Source organism: Dioscorea cayenensis, chromosome 5 (genome assembly GCF_009730915.1).
Source record: "Dioscorea cayenensis subsp. rotundata cultivar TDr96_F1 chromosome 5, TDr96_F1_v2_PseudoChromosome.rev07_lg8_w22 25.fasta, whole genome shotgun sequence".
In the NCBI taxonomy this organism is placed as follows: domain Eukaryota; kingdom Viridiplantae; phylum Streptophyta; class Magnoliopsida; order Dioscoreales; family Dioscoreaceae; genus Dioscorea; species Dioscorea cayenensis.
In genome coordinates this window covers 8,574,268-8,590,850 of record NC_052475.1, presented here as the reverse complement: position 1 = coordinate 8,590,850, position 16,583 = coordinate 8,574,268, and the positions used below count along the sequence as shown (strand labels likewise).

At 33.0% G+C, this 16,583-nt stretch overlaps 1 protein-coding gene across 1 annotated transcript; it reads right to left on the bottom strand.

The window, feature by feature from the left end:
- Positions 1–268: 268 nt before the first annotated feature.
- LOC120259956 (subtilisin-like protease 4) lies at positions 269–2,092 on the bottom strand. Its single transcript, XM_039267408.1, has one exon. It carries the CDS (start codon positions 2,090–2,092, stop codon positions 269–271), a length of 1,824 nt encoding a protein of 607 aa, XP_039123342.1.
- Positions 2,093–16,583: the final 14,491 nt, after the last annotated feature.

The following is a 16,583-nucleotide window of genomic DNA, read 5'->3' as shown; positions in this document are numbered from 1 at the left end:
GAGAAGTATTAAACTATGTATGTTTTGGAAATTTGAAGGAATGAAAATATAGTGAGTAGGTTTTGTTTAAGAAACCCTTGCTTTCCAAATTCCATTTTCTCCGCTTTCTACAATTGATCACACTAAGTTTGATCCATCACCTTGAAAAGTTATCCTTCAAGTCTTAACTGTTGTATTATCTCTAATTAATCCTCAACATTTTTCTCATAGGTGCTAACATTAAGATCAAGGAACCATGCATAAGGAATGCACATTAAATACAAAGGGTTTAGCCAAAGACAATAGCAACAGGGCTTCGCACAACATGGCTACTTGACTTTGATACCCACTCTAGTTTTCCTTCAGATATAGTGTCCTTAATAGGAGTTGGTGGAATTATGGTTATCGTGACATTGAAACTTAATTGTTGGTTTTGAGCAGAGAATTGGAGTATATTTGTAGAAAGGATCAAGCTTGTATTGGCGGGATGAAAGATTCTCGGTGTGTAAACTGAGTTGGCATTTCCTACATTGGTCACTGCCCTCATAACAGTCTCCTTTGGAGACATGGAACTCAAAGTTACCATGATCGAAGGGTAGTTCAGTTGGGATGGTTTGATTTTCTTCTCTTTGGCACAATCCACTTTTCTTCCATTGAAACGTTGCATATAAATGGGACTATAATCAAGAAAACACATGTAGCCAATGTAATTATTGAAGTCACGGTCGTAGATAAGGCCTGGATCCATTACTTTAATGGGATTGATATGTCCAGCTCCCCGATCAAAGATGTTGCACGGTTTCCCATTTTTCATGTGAATGAATGGTTTTCCAGCCAGATCAACATCATCTGCAGATGTTATTATTGCCGATTGGATGGCTGCCGGAGACCATTTTGGGTATTTCTTCTTGAGCAAAGCCATGAGTCCTGCTACATGAGGTGATGCCATGGATGTACCGCTCTTGAACCTGATATTTATATAGTAATTAGTAATGGCAAGAAAGAGATGAAACCAATATAAATTTGTTATGCTTGCATACTTGAAATAGTTATTGAAAGGGCTGTCTTTGTAAATAGATGCTCCAAGGATCTTAGAGCCTGGGGCAATTACATCCGGCTTCAAAATGCCACCATTAGTTAGACTAGGACCACTTGACGAGAGGGAACGGATGGCAGGAGCTTGCCGGCGGCTGGGTAGCTCTCCTTTGAATATGATGGTGGCATTAGGAGGTGACCCTCTATGCGAGTTATAGTACTCCAAGATTTTCTTGGCGTCATCAAAGTTGACATGAGATACTGGAAGAACATGTAAATCATTTGGAATGTTGTTTATTGGTCCCAAGAGAATCATAGCAGCCCCACCGGCAGAGAGGACAACACGTCCCTTGTTAACATTTTTATTACTAGCCCTGCATAGCACTATCTTATTCTTCACATCAATTTCATTCAAGGAACCTCTCCAGCAACCTAAAGTTTCTTTTTTATTGTTGACTCCAGGGTATACAATTGGAAGGAAGATGGATGAGTCGAATTGAGTTGTTTGATAAAATCCAGTTTCTCCAATAAAGTCATCTCCATTGCCCAGCTTCACTACCGCTACAAGCCTTCTATCTGTCGAGCTTGCACCGACAACTGTGAGCCAAGGTACAGAATGATCTAGCGATTTTGGGGCTCCTTTGTTACCTGCAGCAACAGAGACAGAAATTCCCTTCTTCGTTGCCTTATAGCCAGAGAAAGCAGCAACATCATTATAGAAGTTAGCGGCTGGATCATCATCTATAGAATAATTGATGATATTCACTCCATCAATTATTGCTTGTTGATAGCTTTTCAAGTTATCAGAACGGAACAAGAATGTCTTATAGATGGCCAAGTGAGCTCTAGGAGCCATCCCTGAGGCCGTGTACTTGAACTTGCCAATAACCATGGCATCTTTCACAAAGTTCCCTGCGGCTATGCTTGCCACATGGCTTCCATGTCCGTTTGTGTCCACTGGTGGAATATCATTCCATTTTCTGCCATTTCCAAATGTCGCACCGCCTATGATCTTATTGTTACAAATAAAGTTGGTGAAGTTGCAACTTCCCTTCCAGTTGGGTGGTATAGCAGGCATTTCATTATTAGAAAATGATGAGTGGCTCATTGCGATACCTGTGTCTATCACCCCGATGATGATGCCTTTCTCCCATGTTGGACTCATTGTACCATATTCCAGTTAACGGATCACTTAACCCTAAATACTCAGGGGTGTACGTGGTCTGGAGTTCTCTTTGAATGTCCAGCTCTGCTTGCAGGAAGCCATCCATGTGTTGCATGGCTTTAACTTCATTGGGTGTTAGCCTTGCTGCGAATCCAGTCAATACTTCAAAGTAAGAGTATACTAGCCGGGGCTCACCAGAGTCCAATGTCAAGTTTGGGAGGAAGGATTTGTGCCAGCTTTCCAACTCTTCATAGATGAGTAACTTATTGCCCTCTAGCTCAACCAAATGAATTATGTATGTCTTGATCTCGCTATCATCGCTATTTTGACCAACTAATGATGGAAGATCAATATCACTTGTTTTTGAAGTATATTCACTCGTAACAAACAAAAAGATGAGGAAGACGACCAAGATGAAAACCTTCATGGTTATCTTAAAGGTTGGAATTAACTAAGGGCTATGCTGCGCATGTAATAGGCTCTCTTTCTCCCTGTTATATATATTTGTAGAGGTGATGAGTACAATTATTTGTACATTCCTTTGAGGAAGCTATAATAAAAGGTATCATGTCCAATGAATGTAGGCACTACAATAATGGATGGGACAAAAGTTGGTAAGACAAATATAAAAAGGAGAAAACTACAGGAACTCCATTAATTGTGATTTTCTTTTATTTCAAAATTCTATCATTATGGCCATCTTTATATGAACATAGCTAGGTATATATACTTGAACAAGAAAAACAAGAAAAAAAAAAATCAAAGGAAAGTCATAATAGAGTGAAATATCTTCAAAGAACTATAAGAACTCCTTTAATAACTGTGATAGATGATTTTAGGAGAGATCTGTCTATGGTTTTCACCATCCACCAAATGCCAAACCCACCACAAAGAAAGCATAGGATGCTAGAATAAAAGAGCACAACCTTGTATACAAACAAACTCACTACAATCAGAGATGGATTTCGATTGAAGATACCCTCAATTGCATGTGTGTGGATCAAACATCATGTATTTACTTGTTTTGGCTTTATAAAAATGACCAACTTCATCTTTTTATCCTTTTGAGAAGGAACAGGTTTTTTTTGTTAAATTAACATGTACAATTGAATTTTGTATGTTGTTGTTAGCATTTAATTTGGGCTGACAAATAATGTCATATATGTATATATATACAGACATATATTTTATTGATTTTCAGATATAAAAGTTTTGAATTTCCTTTCTTTTTTTTTTTAGCAAACAAGCATTCTTTTTAATGCTATAAACTTACCGTGAAAAATATAGTCTTTGTGAGAAAATATTAAGTTGACATAAATATTTTATGAGTACATAATATTTAATTATTTATAATCAAAAATTGATTTTTGTGATAAATAGGTACTGGCGAAGGGAATTTTGAGCCAAGCTGGACAATATAGCCCTTCCACAAATATTGTATACCTGAATTTCGCATATGTTTGGGCTCATAATTACATTTCTTTCTTACAGCAGTATCATGAATGGATCCTCAAATTGTTCATTAATGGAGGATACCATGGTTATTGGTTTTTTTTTTTTTTAAGTTGTGTTTGTCGTGAGTATTGTAGGAGGAAAACTCTACATAGTTTTTATTAGTTCACTTGTTGCAGCTAGCTACCTTATAACTATGATTTAGATTGGATATTTGTTTAAATACATAAGCTTGAAAGGGTAGACAAACTTCCTCAACTGATCATGTGTGTGAGTTTAGAATGCTAAACTCTTTTATAGGTGCAGAATATTGATTGTGGAACCTACAAATTTAAGTTTGATAATTTAATTCCCTACCAAATTGGATTGATATCCTCACCACTTTGTGTGGGCCACACAAATTTGAGTTTGGTAAATTCCTCGCTAAATTAGATTGATATCATCATCACTTTATTAACTCTCTATACCAAACTAATCTTTTTTTTTTCAAACACCCAGCCATGTTTAGCATAAATTTTGGTGGCCGCTCATTGCTTTATGTGATGACCAGCTTGTGGCTTCAAAAAAACGGTTGCCATAACTCGCCCAACGCTTCTCTTTAGTGTTGGAAGAGAGATGAGTTTCCGAGGATAGGTAAAAGTGCCAGAAGTCCATCGCGAGCTGCATCTAGTAAGAGTGATTGCAATAAACAATGAGGATAAGTTTGGTCAAATAGGTGTGGGAATATTTGAATTTGCGTATTAGATTGGACACATTAAAGAAGCTTAATTTGATCTTAGGTTTAGAAATATACAAATATGGGTGTTAATTAGGCAAGTAAATCCACTGATGAATTTGTATATTTTTTTAATTATAAAATTATTGGCAACTAATGTATTGTTTATTCAATTTCCCCTTATTTATCTATCAGAATAATGTATATATATAAATGTGTGTGTTCAAATATATGTACACAACAAGCACTATTTGGCCTAGTGCAATGTTACAAAGACGGTGAATGAGCGAACTAGGGTCAAATCCTTGGATTAGCAGTACTGTACATTTCGTATAGCATGTTATGTAAAATATTGTAATAGTATTGTTAAGTCATTATAACTAAAGCACTAACATACCTATTTATCCCTTGACATTTTCTTATGAAGTGACACTTATCGCTTTCGTTTAATATATATATATATATATATATAGTTTACACTACACACTCCCTCTCACCCTAATAAGTCACCATTTTTATATCCGTAATATTGGTATTTTATGACATTGACTACTCCTTTATAAAATTTATTTTTCAAAATTAAATAATTTTAAAAAAATCGAAGATTATGACGCGATTCCAATTTTTTTTTTAATAAATAAATGTCTCGATTCATACATTATATCTTTTATATATATATATATATATATATGTTAAAGTAGCAAAAGTGAGAACCAAGTATGAGAAAAAATTTTCCCCTCAAAACTCTAAAAATATTATAATATAATATATGAATAATATATATTAAAAATTTGTTTTATATTGTATTTTAAATATTTAAATATTTATGTTATCTTTTTAAATTATAGAAATACATAAATTTAACTCATGTCTTTTACTTATCAAATTATCATATTATTTATCAAATTATAAAATTAATACTGATAAATATTCTATTTTATTTTATTTTTAATATTACAGTATTTTCTAATATATATATATATATATTAAATGAAGTTGACATTAATATTTTAAAATATATTTTTAAAATATAAATATAAGTTAAGTTACCCAGCTAATATTACAGTTTTTAATTTATCAAATTATAAAATTGATAATGATAAATATTCTATTTTATTTTATTTTTAATATTATTGCCTAAATATGAGTTCATGTTTTAATCATTCAAATAATTTTTTTGTTTGATATTTTTTTAATTGCTATTTAATTTTTAATTTTTTTTTTAATTGTGTGATGGCTTTGATTGCTGAGGTTCAAGGTGCAAAGGCTATTGATGGGATTGGTAATGCTTTAGAAAATGTTGTGGGTTCATGAGTGCTTGTATATGATATTTGGTAAAATTGCTAATGATTTGAGACATGATTCGACATAGGTAGTGTTGTAATTTGACATGAACTATATAAGACTAAATCTAATAAATATTATCCTTTTATTATATAATATTTGTTTTAATTACCTTCATATTTCCATGGATAGATATTATTCTATTGAGATTGACACTTACGTATGTATAGAACTTAATGATGTAATCCATTCGTTGTTGAAGATGATGGTTCAATTATAGTAGATGGTGCTCCAATTCCTCAGATATCAAGCAATATGATGAAAAAATAAAGTAAAAAAAAAACATATTTGTAATTTGTATTTCTTAGTAATACATATAGGGCCACTTTATTTGTGTTAATTGCTATCATTTTAACTCCATTAAATTTAAGATTATCATCTAATTTCAATAAAGACAATATAATTTATTTGTATTATTTGCAATGAATATCAATACTACCACGCATCTTTTATATGCATATCAATAATTTTATTAAGGATATCATTAATCATTTTAATATGTAAATATATTGTGGGTTTACTTCATTAATTTTTTTATTTATTTGATCGGGTAGTGCAAGTTTATTAATATTTAATTTTTGATTGGGCAACAAGAATCAATTCCTATCACTGAGAAAAATTAAGTTGATTCATATAGGGAAATAAAATAAAATAACATACAATCAAAGTATTTAGAAAATAGCGAAAATATTAATAAACGTACATATAAACAAATATTTAAAATATATATATATATATATAACCAAATACTTTTAAACAAGTTTGTTTTCCTTGAATAGCCCTAACAAAGTGATGATCGAGGACTATTGTCACCTAAGAACGCAAGTACACATGTCAATCAAGTAATATAATGTGCTTAAAAGCAGGATTGCCAATCCCATGAGGAACTAAAAGTTACTATTACTAATTCAGGATTCATTAATTAGTCTAAACTAAAACCAAAGGTGTCAACTCAGTAGTGAAAACTAGAAACTAAAATAAACTGATGGCAAATCAAGCATGTTAAAGAGGTTTTCAGGCATATGTTCCCCCTAGAGTTTGGTTGAGCTCTAAACAAGATTATACTGATGATTGTGAAACAATTTAACCAACAATTGAATTGAGAGAGCTCCTAAATCATATTGCCCCCTTTTCAAAGTGAGCAATAACTAGTCTCATACGGCGCTAATATGGGCCACCCTACTACTGTAGTGCACTGTATGAATTCTTTCTAGAGAAAACACGGGTTTGGAAAAATAGGTGATTCTTCTCTCGAAGAAATTTCCCCTAAGCCCATACAAAATAAAAAATAAAATCTCTTCTTGAAGCTTTCTCCCTACGATTACATTACACATAGAACTCTAATGTTAACTCGCTCGGAAGAAACATGGGTCGAGAGAAATCTCAATCCTAAAGTGCCCAATTTCTAACAGGAGTAATGTTTTCTTTCGAATTCGGTATGTCTATACACAGTGAATCTCTTGATTTATCACTCGCGTACATAAAACATTGAAGTTTATAGTTTAGCACTTATGGTCTTAAGCTAGACGGTAACACCCAAACAACAGACCTTAAAGATGGAGCTTACGGTCGTAAGATGCTTGTACGGCACACGACTTCTCATCTCTAGACTATTACTGTCTTATTCTTACAACCGTAAATATCCTCTTATGAGCTAGGCATAAAAGGATTGAGTGAGGATTTTTGGGAATCTTTTGGTGACTAAGCAAAGAGTAAAAAAAGAAAACAAGCTCCAAGCTCTTTTCTGGAAATCCAAGCATCTTTCGGGCTTCATCCATGGTCTAGGTCATCAATGAAGCTATTAGGTAGCATTCTTAGTGGAGTTTGTGGAAGATACGAGGGAGAGTATCATCAATCTGGGATGGAGAAACTTGAGGGATGTTTAATGCTTTTATTTGCTTTCTTTAATTCATTTGGATTATTTGATTATTCTCCATTAATGGAGAACTATACTATATGCTGTATAGGCATAGGTGGAACCTAGGATTTATCTTTGATAACATTAGTCTAGACATTTAATCTGGTGGTGTTAGGAGGTAATCCTCTAAATGAGTTGTAATACTTTAGTATCTTCTCAGCAGCACTTTGTGAGCCCCACCCCTTAATTAAATCCTAGCCGTTGATGTGATTTTAATCCTAGACATTCATTTTGGTTTTAGTTTTGAAATCCTAATAGTCTCTTCACCTCCCTCGGTTTTAGATCTCCTTTAAAAAAAAAACAAAAAGGAAAAGAGAGAGACCTAGCATCATCTCTTTCTCTCGCGGTTGGTGTTAGCGGTGAGAATGGGAGAAAGGTCTCGTTGTCAAGGATTTGTTTTCCTATTATTGTTGAGGTAAGATTCTGAGTTATTTTGTTTTTGCTCTTTCTTATGCTTGTTTGTGACGTGTTAATAGTTAGGGTTAGGGTTTGGTGAGAATTGATTAGATTTAATTTAAGGATAAAATATAGAAATTTCCTGTTAGCATAGCAAAGATCCCTAATTTATTTGGAAGATCTAAAGACAGAATTTGGAAGAGATAAAAATAGAAAAATTGTAGATCGAGGTCTTATTTAGCTTGTTGAAATTTTTTTGAATTTTTGCATCAGTATCCTGTAAATTATAAGCTTTAAACGCAGGTGGCGAGGTCAAGATTTCTGTGAAGCCTTGATTTCATTTTTGATTTATTTCGTGATTGAAGATTCTAATTTAGATTTATATTTATATAAGAAAGTTGTAGAATATGACATTATCTTTGTCTCAGCCAATGTTTAGAATTTTTACCCTTGTAATTTGTGAGATATGATCAGATTTTTGTAAATGTGATCAATAATATTTCTGCAGAAAGCATGAAGTTTGGTTAGACAATTTCATGGTCTTATAGGTGAAATTTGGAGAGTATTGAAATCAAAAGTTGAATATTTTATGTTACCTAAATACCGACAAGATTTAGGATTTTATTTATTTGTAGTTTGTGAGATATAGCCTTATTAGTATAAGTGTCTCGGATGATATTTCTATGCAGAGGCTGAAGAATTATGGCCATTTTTGATGATCATGAAGATTGAATTGGATAAGCTAAAAAATAATAAAGTTGTTCATTTCTGAGCTATCTTATTTTCAATAAAATTGTATTATTTTTGGAGTTGTAGGTTGAGAGATATGCATATTTTAAAAGTATATGTCTGAATTATAAGTTTACATAAATAGTTGGAGATTCAATTGAATTTTATAGATTGAGTAGTACTCTAAATTATGTGAATTTTGGGTATGTCATAGTTTTAGGTGTCTATTTTTCCTAGGATTTTGAAATTTGTGCTTTGGAAAAGTATATGTGAAGTTATGAGGGTTTTAGTACTCATTGATCATGTTGGAATTATTGATATGTTTCTTAGAGTGGGTAATTGCTATTGTACCTTCACAATAATCAATATTTGGGAGTGTAGAATAATAGTTTGAACTTTTTGTATTTGTATCCTTCTAAAAATATTTTCTTTTTGTACTATTGCTTGTTAGCCTCGATTTTGTTATTGAAAGCTAATAGGATCTCTTTTTAAATATAAGACATGGCAAAGGTGTAAGGTTTGGGAGTATTTTTGGGAGTTAATCAGGTAAGTATCTTACATATAAATCCTATTATATGCATATACTTAAAAATTTTAGTTTTGTGAACTTTTGGACTTTTTAAAGAAAAATACTGATTATTTTGATATATATATTTTGAATTATTTATTTATTATTATTTTTGAAATTACTTTAAATTATTTGAAATTTTAAATTAATGATGTTTTATTTTGGATTAGAATTATTTGAAAGGTTTTAAATATTTATTTAAAATTCGGATTATTTAATTTCTAAAGTTTTAGATAGTTTATTTAAATACGTATTTTTTAAATTCTGAATTTCAGATATGTTTTTAGTTAATTTCTAATCAATTATTATTAATATTTTTTATAAAAAATATTTGCTCATGTTTGGATTCAAGTAACTAGTTTATTTTGCTATGATAAAATGGGATATGCCACTGCTAAAAATTTTGTTTGGCAAATTACTCGTATTTTGCCTAATCTAAATTTTGATAGTTTATTGTTTTGTGAATATAAAGTATTTTGACATAGAAACTAGTTCCCAATTAACTATGCACTAATCCTGTCACTAGGGGTTAAACACTGACCGTGTCAACATGTATTTTGTTCTAGAAACTATAGTTTCCCATTGCTTTCTGTTGGTGAAAAATAACAACCTTTGATAATTTTGGCTCTTGTTACTGAGGGTAAACATATGACTTTTGATAAATTTTGTCTCGGGTCACAGAGGGTAAATATATGAATTTTATAATTTTGTTTTGGCAATAGTTGTTTGGGGGACCTATATGCTTAGTTTTTGACAGCTGTGTTTACTTGAAATAATTTTGATTTCCGATTTTCTCATTTTGATAAATTATGATTTTGTGCAAATGATTCCAATATTTTTAGTGGATGCTTACTGGGATGTCAAGTTCATAATTTGTTCTTTAATATCTTTTCAGATCAAGAGTAGAGTTGAGTGGCGGATAGCTTAGCGGGATCGTTAAGCAATCGTCAAATATTAGAATGTAATAAATCTAGTTTATTGTGGGCATATGTTTTATTTAAATAAGTTTGTATTGTTTTTTGCAATCCACTGAGTTTGATTTTTTGTTCTATTTTGGATCAGGTTTTAAGGCCTTGTATGTCTACTCAGTTTCGGCCTAGTAGGTGTATGGCCATTTGTCCACATCAAGGGTCGATAGAGCTGGGTTCGGGGCGTGACATACATGATTTGACATAAGATATTGGAAGAACATGTTTGTCATTTTGGGTGTTCTTTATTGGACCCAAGAGAATCACGGTGGTCCCACAAGTGGAGAGAACAACAAGTTCTTTGTGGACATTTTTATTACTTATCGGGCATAAGACTATCTTATTCTTTACATTAATACCATTCAAGGATCCACTCAAGGAATATAAAGCTTGAGTTTTGTTGTTGGCTCTAAGGTATTCAATTGGAAGGAAGATGGATGAGTTGATCGAGTTACTGGTAAAAACTAATTTCATCTAGATAGCTTCCACCGACCACTATGAGCCACGATGTAGAGTTAGATAGGGATTTTGTGGCTCCCTGGTTACTAGCAGCTACAAAGACCAAGATACCCTTGTTTGTGGCTTATATTCGGACAAGGCAACTTCATCACAGTAAAAATTTGTAGTTTCATTTTTGGGACCTATAGAAAAATTGATGATATCCACTCCATCAATCATCGCTCAATCAAAGCTTTTTAGGTTATCATCTCATTTAATGAATGTCTAGTATATAGCCAGTTGAGCTCTAGGCGCTATCCCTGAGACCATGTAATTGAACTCGCCAAAAACCATGGCATCCTTCACAAAATTCCCATTACAACCATTTCCATGTGTTGCACCCCCAATGATTTTCTTGTTATATGTAAAGTTGGTGAAGTTGCAGTTTCCATTTCAGTTGTTTGGTTTTGTAGCCATTTGATCATCAAAAAATTTATGGGTGGTTCAGTGGGATACTTAGGTCTATCACTCTGATGATAATTCCTTCTCCCATGCTGGACTCCGTGTGCCATATTCCAATTGATGGATCACTAAACCCCAAATAATGAGGGTTGTACCTTTTCTGGAGTTCTGATGTCTGAATGTCTGAATGTCCAGCTCTGCATGCAAGAAACCATTTATGCATTGTATGACTTGAACTTCATCAAGTATTAACCTCACCTCAAATCCAATCATCGCTTCAAAATAGGAGTATACCAGCCGTGGCTCACTGGAGTCCAATGTCAAGTTTGGAAGGAAGGCCTTGTGCTTGCGCTCCAACTCTTCATTACCTAGGAACTTCCTCTTCTAGGGCTTGTCTAAGTGAATGATGCACGTCTTGATCTCATTGCCATTTTTGCTCTCATTAGCCTTTGATGAAAGCACAATATCACTTGTTTCTAAAATATGTTCACTTGTAACAAATAAGAAGATGAAGAAGAGGACCAAGATGGAATCCTTCATTAATTATCATAAGGGTGGGAATTAACAAAGGACGTTTAAGCTATGCATGTAGTAAGCACTCTTTCTCCCTCTTATATATATGCATAACTGTTGGAACAATTATATGTATGTTTCTTTTAGGAATGTATAAAAGAGGGTATCATGCCTAATGCAAGTAGGCATTCCAATAATTGATGGGGAAAAAGTTGGTAAAAAAAAATATATATATATAATAACAAGAAAACTACAAGAACTCCATTAATTGCTATTTTTTTATCTTAAAACTCTATAAATTATGGTCATCTTTAAATGAAGACAGACATATATATATATATATATATACTTGAACAAGAAATATATCAAAAAGAAAGTCATAACAGAGTGAAATATCCTCAAAGTGCTGCAATAAGTCCATTAATAACTATGACATATGATTTCAGGAGAGAACTGTCTATGGCTTTTCTCCATCCACCAAACTTTATACCCACCACAAAGAAAGCATTGGATGCTTTCTCGGGAATAACAAAGAAACCAAAACGCCTAATTTAGGGATACACTTTATAGTAGAATAAAGAGGACAATCTTATATGCAAACAAACTCATACTGCAAGAAAAATGGTAAATTAGTACAGAAAAATTGGCACAAAAAAAAACTCATGCTAAATTTGCCACAACATTTGACATGGAGCTAACAAACTGTGTCAAATATATGATTTTTTTAATATTTTTTTTTAAAATTCCATGATAAATATCGTGCCAAATATACAAATCAAATAATTTTACAAGACAAAGCCAAATGCAGAGCCAAATGTATTTTTTAAAAAATAATTAATTTATTAATATTGTGCCAAATAGCGTGTGAAAAACACAAATGTAATAGTATATTAATACCATACCAAAATGCAAATATAATAGTACATTAATACCGTGCCAAATATCGTGCAAAAAATATAAATATAATAGTAAGTTAATAACATACCAAATATCGTGCCAAAAATACAAATATAATAATTTATTAGTATCGTGCCAAATAACCTGCCAAAAACACAAATATAACAATATATTAATATGGTGCTAAATGCGGTGCCAAAAATGCAAATATAATAGTATTTTAAGATCGTGCCAAATACCGTGCCAAAAATACAAATATAATAATTTATTAATAGGGTGCTAAATGCCATGCCAAAAATGTAAATATAATAATTTATTTATACAATGTGAAATATCATGTCAAACATATAAATATAATAATTTATTAATACAATGCAAATGCAGTGCCAAAAATGCAAAAATAATAATTTATATATACTGTGCCAAATATATAAATATAATAATTTATTAATGATGTGCTAAATTCCTAATTTAAGATTATTATATATAAAATTATAAATCCATCATCCCCTTCTTCTCTCTCTCTTAAGCATAAGCTCCGCTCCTCTATCAGCTTCTGATGTTGCTTCGCCACCCTCATCTACTTCTCCTCCGCCTAGATTCGATCCAAGGTGCCAGAGGTCGGTGCCTGTTATTGCACCTTCGTGTCTCGGATGTCCCATAATCATCACTATTGTCACCATTTCGGGGATTTCAGGTATGATCCTCTTAATTACGCTCTCAACTTCGATGATGGTGGGGATACCGATAATGGCTACCTTGACGGAGATATGTATCAGTATCAAAATTTCTCTACCTAGTTTTTATTTTGATATTTTCAAAATTTTGTTTATTTTTGTGGTGTTTTTGTTCTATATCTGCTCACGAAGGACTATAATTTTGATCACAACTTGAAAATCTTGACCCAAAGCACTTATGGAGTGGCATTATGATCTATGAACCTTTTGGTTGATTTATTTCTGATTTTTTTGCTGTTTGAATGATTGTTGGTCAAAATTTTGGTGAATTTTGGGTTACGAGGTGCTGGATGTTTGATTTCATCTATAAATTGATGTAATGGTTGTTTTTGAGCATGGTTGGGATTTTTTGATTTTTTTTTTATAATATTTTGAGATTTGAGTTTAGGTTTTGATGAGATTTTGTGAATAGATGATCTAGCAAATATTTGGTTTTGTTATTTATAACCAACATAATTTCTTAAGTTTGATATGTGTTTGACAAGTTCCCCTTGCGTATATCCCGCAAGTGCACGGGTTGTCGAAGTAATAAATCCCAGATGAGTAATTATCGTATCCACAGAGAGTAGGGAATAAAGACACTTAAATTGTTTCTTAACTAAACGAAAAGTGAATAATGATTTGTGTGACAAGATGTAAAATAATAAAAGTAAGAGAAACAAGAACGAGAGCACAAGTAAAAGAGAAGGTAAGGCAATCGATATAAATGGGGTACCCGGATATTGTTCCGCCTAGGACAATCATTTCAATTGCAAAAACCCTCTATTATGCTTCCTAAATAATGCATTAATGAGTCATGGAGATCCTTAAATACATAGTCCCAAATTTAAGGTTAACCATGCCTAACTCTATACATGTCCCGGAGGAAAAATTGGATAACCTCTCAACCACGCACTCGTATAGAATTGCAATGAGATCTAGGGATTCCAAGTGATAAATCCTCTTCCTATATTTAGATCTAACCCTTTTGTCCAGGTGGAAGGTCCCTAGCCACAATTAAGCCATAGGTGCTAAGATCACTTCAACTCTTCACTCCGTTGCACCCGCAACTAAGCCCCAGTGGAAGGTCATCCCTTAGCGCATTCACTCTACTATGACCGCAAAAAGTTTAAGGAAACGGAGGTAGAATAAATCACACCGGAGGGGAAAGGGGACACTCCGCTACCTCTCGACTCACGCATTCAACCCTCTCTAATCTAGCTTTGTCTAACCCTCATGGTGTGTCACTCACTCACGCGGGTTACCAACAAGAACTCTCAATCCTAGTGTCACTCTAAGGGAGTATTCATACAATCAAGCATTCAAGATTGGAACTCAAATAAAACATCAATTAATTGAAAGTATAATAAAGAGTTTCAATGAAACGAATACATCCTAGGGCTCACAAATATCCAAGTATCCACTAGGAGGTTTAGCTCTCCATGGAGCTAATTATAATCAATGAAATCAAATGCAAAAGCAAAGAATCCATAGAAAACCCCCTCGATAGTCGTGGTGATGGTTTTGTGGAAGGTCCTCTACTCGTCATAAGGGTCCCTTTGTCCGGCCTAGGATACACCTTACCGGATCGGTGCCGACGAAAGCTCTCCCAATAATCTTTTTCAAAACGGAGCGCGATGTCCGAGCCGAAGAACCTCACCAAATCCCTAGAAAATACCTCTCAAAACCTTAGCCGCTGCCCTCTCTCAAGTTGGGGAAAAGATGGAGAAAAGAATGCTGAAATCGGGGCTGAAATCGGCTTTAAATAGGCTGGAATCGGGAATCCACACGCCCTTGTGGATTTTTCGCACGGGCGTGTGGATTCTCTGTTTTGCTGAATTTTGGCTGGCTGGAATCGGGAATCCACAGCTTCTGCTACAGTGCCGCCTACGAAACTCTCCTGAATCCATGCTTTCATCAAGGTAATGCAAACGGGCACACATTTGCGTCGTGAATCGCTTTGCTTCTTCAATAACGGACACGTTGGTAAAAATCTTGCTATAAATGCATAAGCCGGAATGCTTGAATGTGACTGCCTTTGTGCCATTCCAAATCATGGTGCCAACTCGAATACAAGGAGTTTAGCACACATTCTTGCATCTTGAATCTGACTTATGTCTTTGCGTTTGAACCTTCTCAAGATTTCCTCCAAATAATGCGCTTGCGACCCACATTGGCTTCTTTCTTTAATTTTTGGCTTCACAACCCTATATACATAAAAGTAACATAAATACACACATATTAGCGTTAAAATCTGTGAAAAGTAATGCTCATCATAAGGAAAGAACACTTCGTATTCCTATTACACAAGCACTTATCAGTGTTTTTTCAAATTATGAACAATTATTGGGCTAAAATCCAGATGGTGCTTTGCTTGTTTCAGAGAATTTTATTATGTTTTTGAGTAATCAAGTAATTAATAGATTTCTCTTTTTTGATATGTTTTCTATCAAATTGCAACTGCTATGCTATGGGTCTTGTGGTAATTTTCTTTGCATCCATGTTTTGTTTACCTTATTGTAGACTTTGATCTGTTTGTATATTTTGTTTGATACAGACTCTTGGTTGTTTTCACATTGTTGCACTATTGCAATGTAGTCTCCCATTCCATTCTTCTTGAACTTATAAATGCATTGATAATGTTTGATGAAAGTATAGTATGAATATGGTTAGATTAATGTAAAGCTGACCAAAGTGATTTGTTGATGGTTCTTTTGAAAAGTAATAATAATCAATTCCATGATTTTTATATTAGGGAATTTTTTTATAGGTTTAAACTACGATAAATAATTTTTGGAAAATACCATTTTGGAAAATAATGAGCATCATAACCGATATAAAAATAAAATTGATGTGTTCAGGGCCTTTAGGCAAGTCTAATAAAGGTCTCTTAGTTTTCTCATTATTAATTGAGTGTTATATTCTTTGTGTTTTGTTATGGTTTTGTTTACCTTGTTTTTAAATGATTAAGTTGGTTCATGGTGAAAAAACCAAAATATTTATCAAAGGGTAGATTATGATGAAAAAAACCAAAATATTTACCAAAGTGGTGTGTACTTTTGATGGTATATTAATTTGGCTCTTTCAGTAGGATATTTTGATTTCTATTATCTTGGGTCTTTGTTGTTAATCTTGTTTGCTAAATCTTTTGTATTGTTTAGTATATGAATTTTTGCGGTTTTACTTTTTAATTATTAGTTCTTACCCAAAAATATTTGAACTATTGTTCAAATTTATTGCTTTCTTTTTTGGTTTAGCAAATGATTTCTGAGTGTTTGTCTCAAAAGC

Coding starts and splice junctions, on each gene's coding strand:
- LOC120259956 (XM_039267408.1), bottom strand. CDS start 2,092: ATGCCTGCTATACCACCCAACTGGAAGGGAAGTTGCAACTTCACCAAC.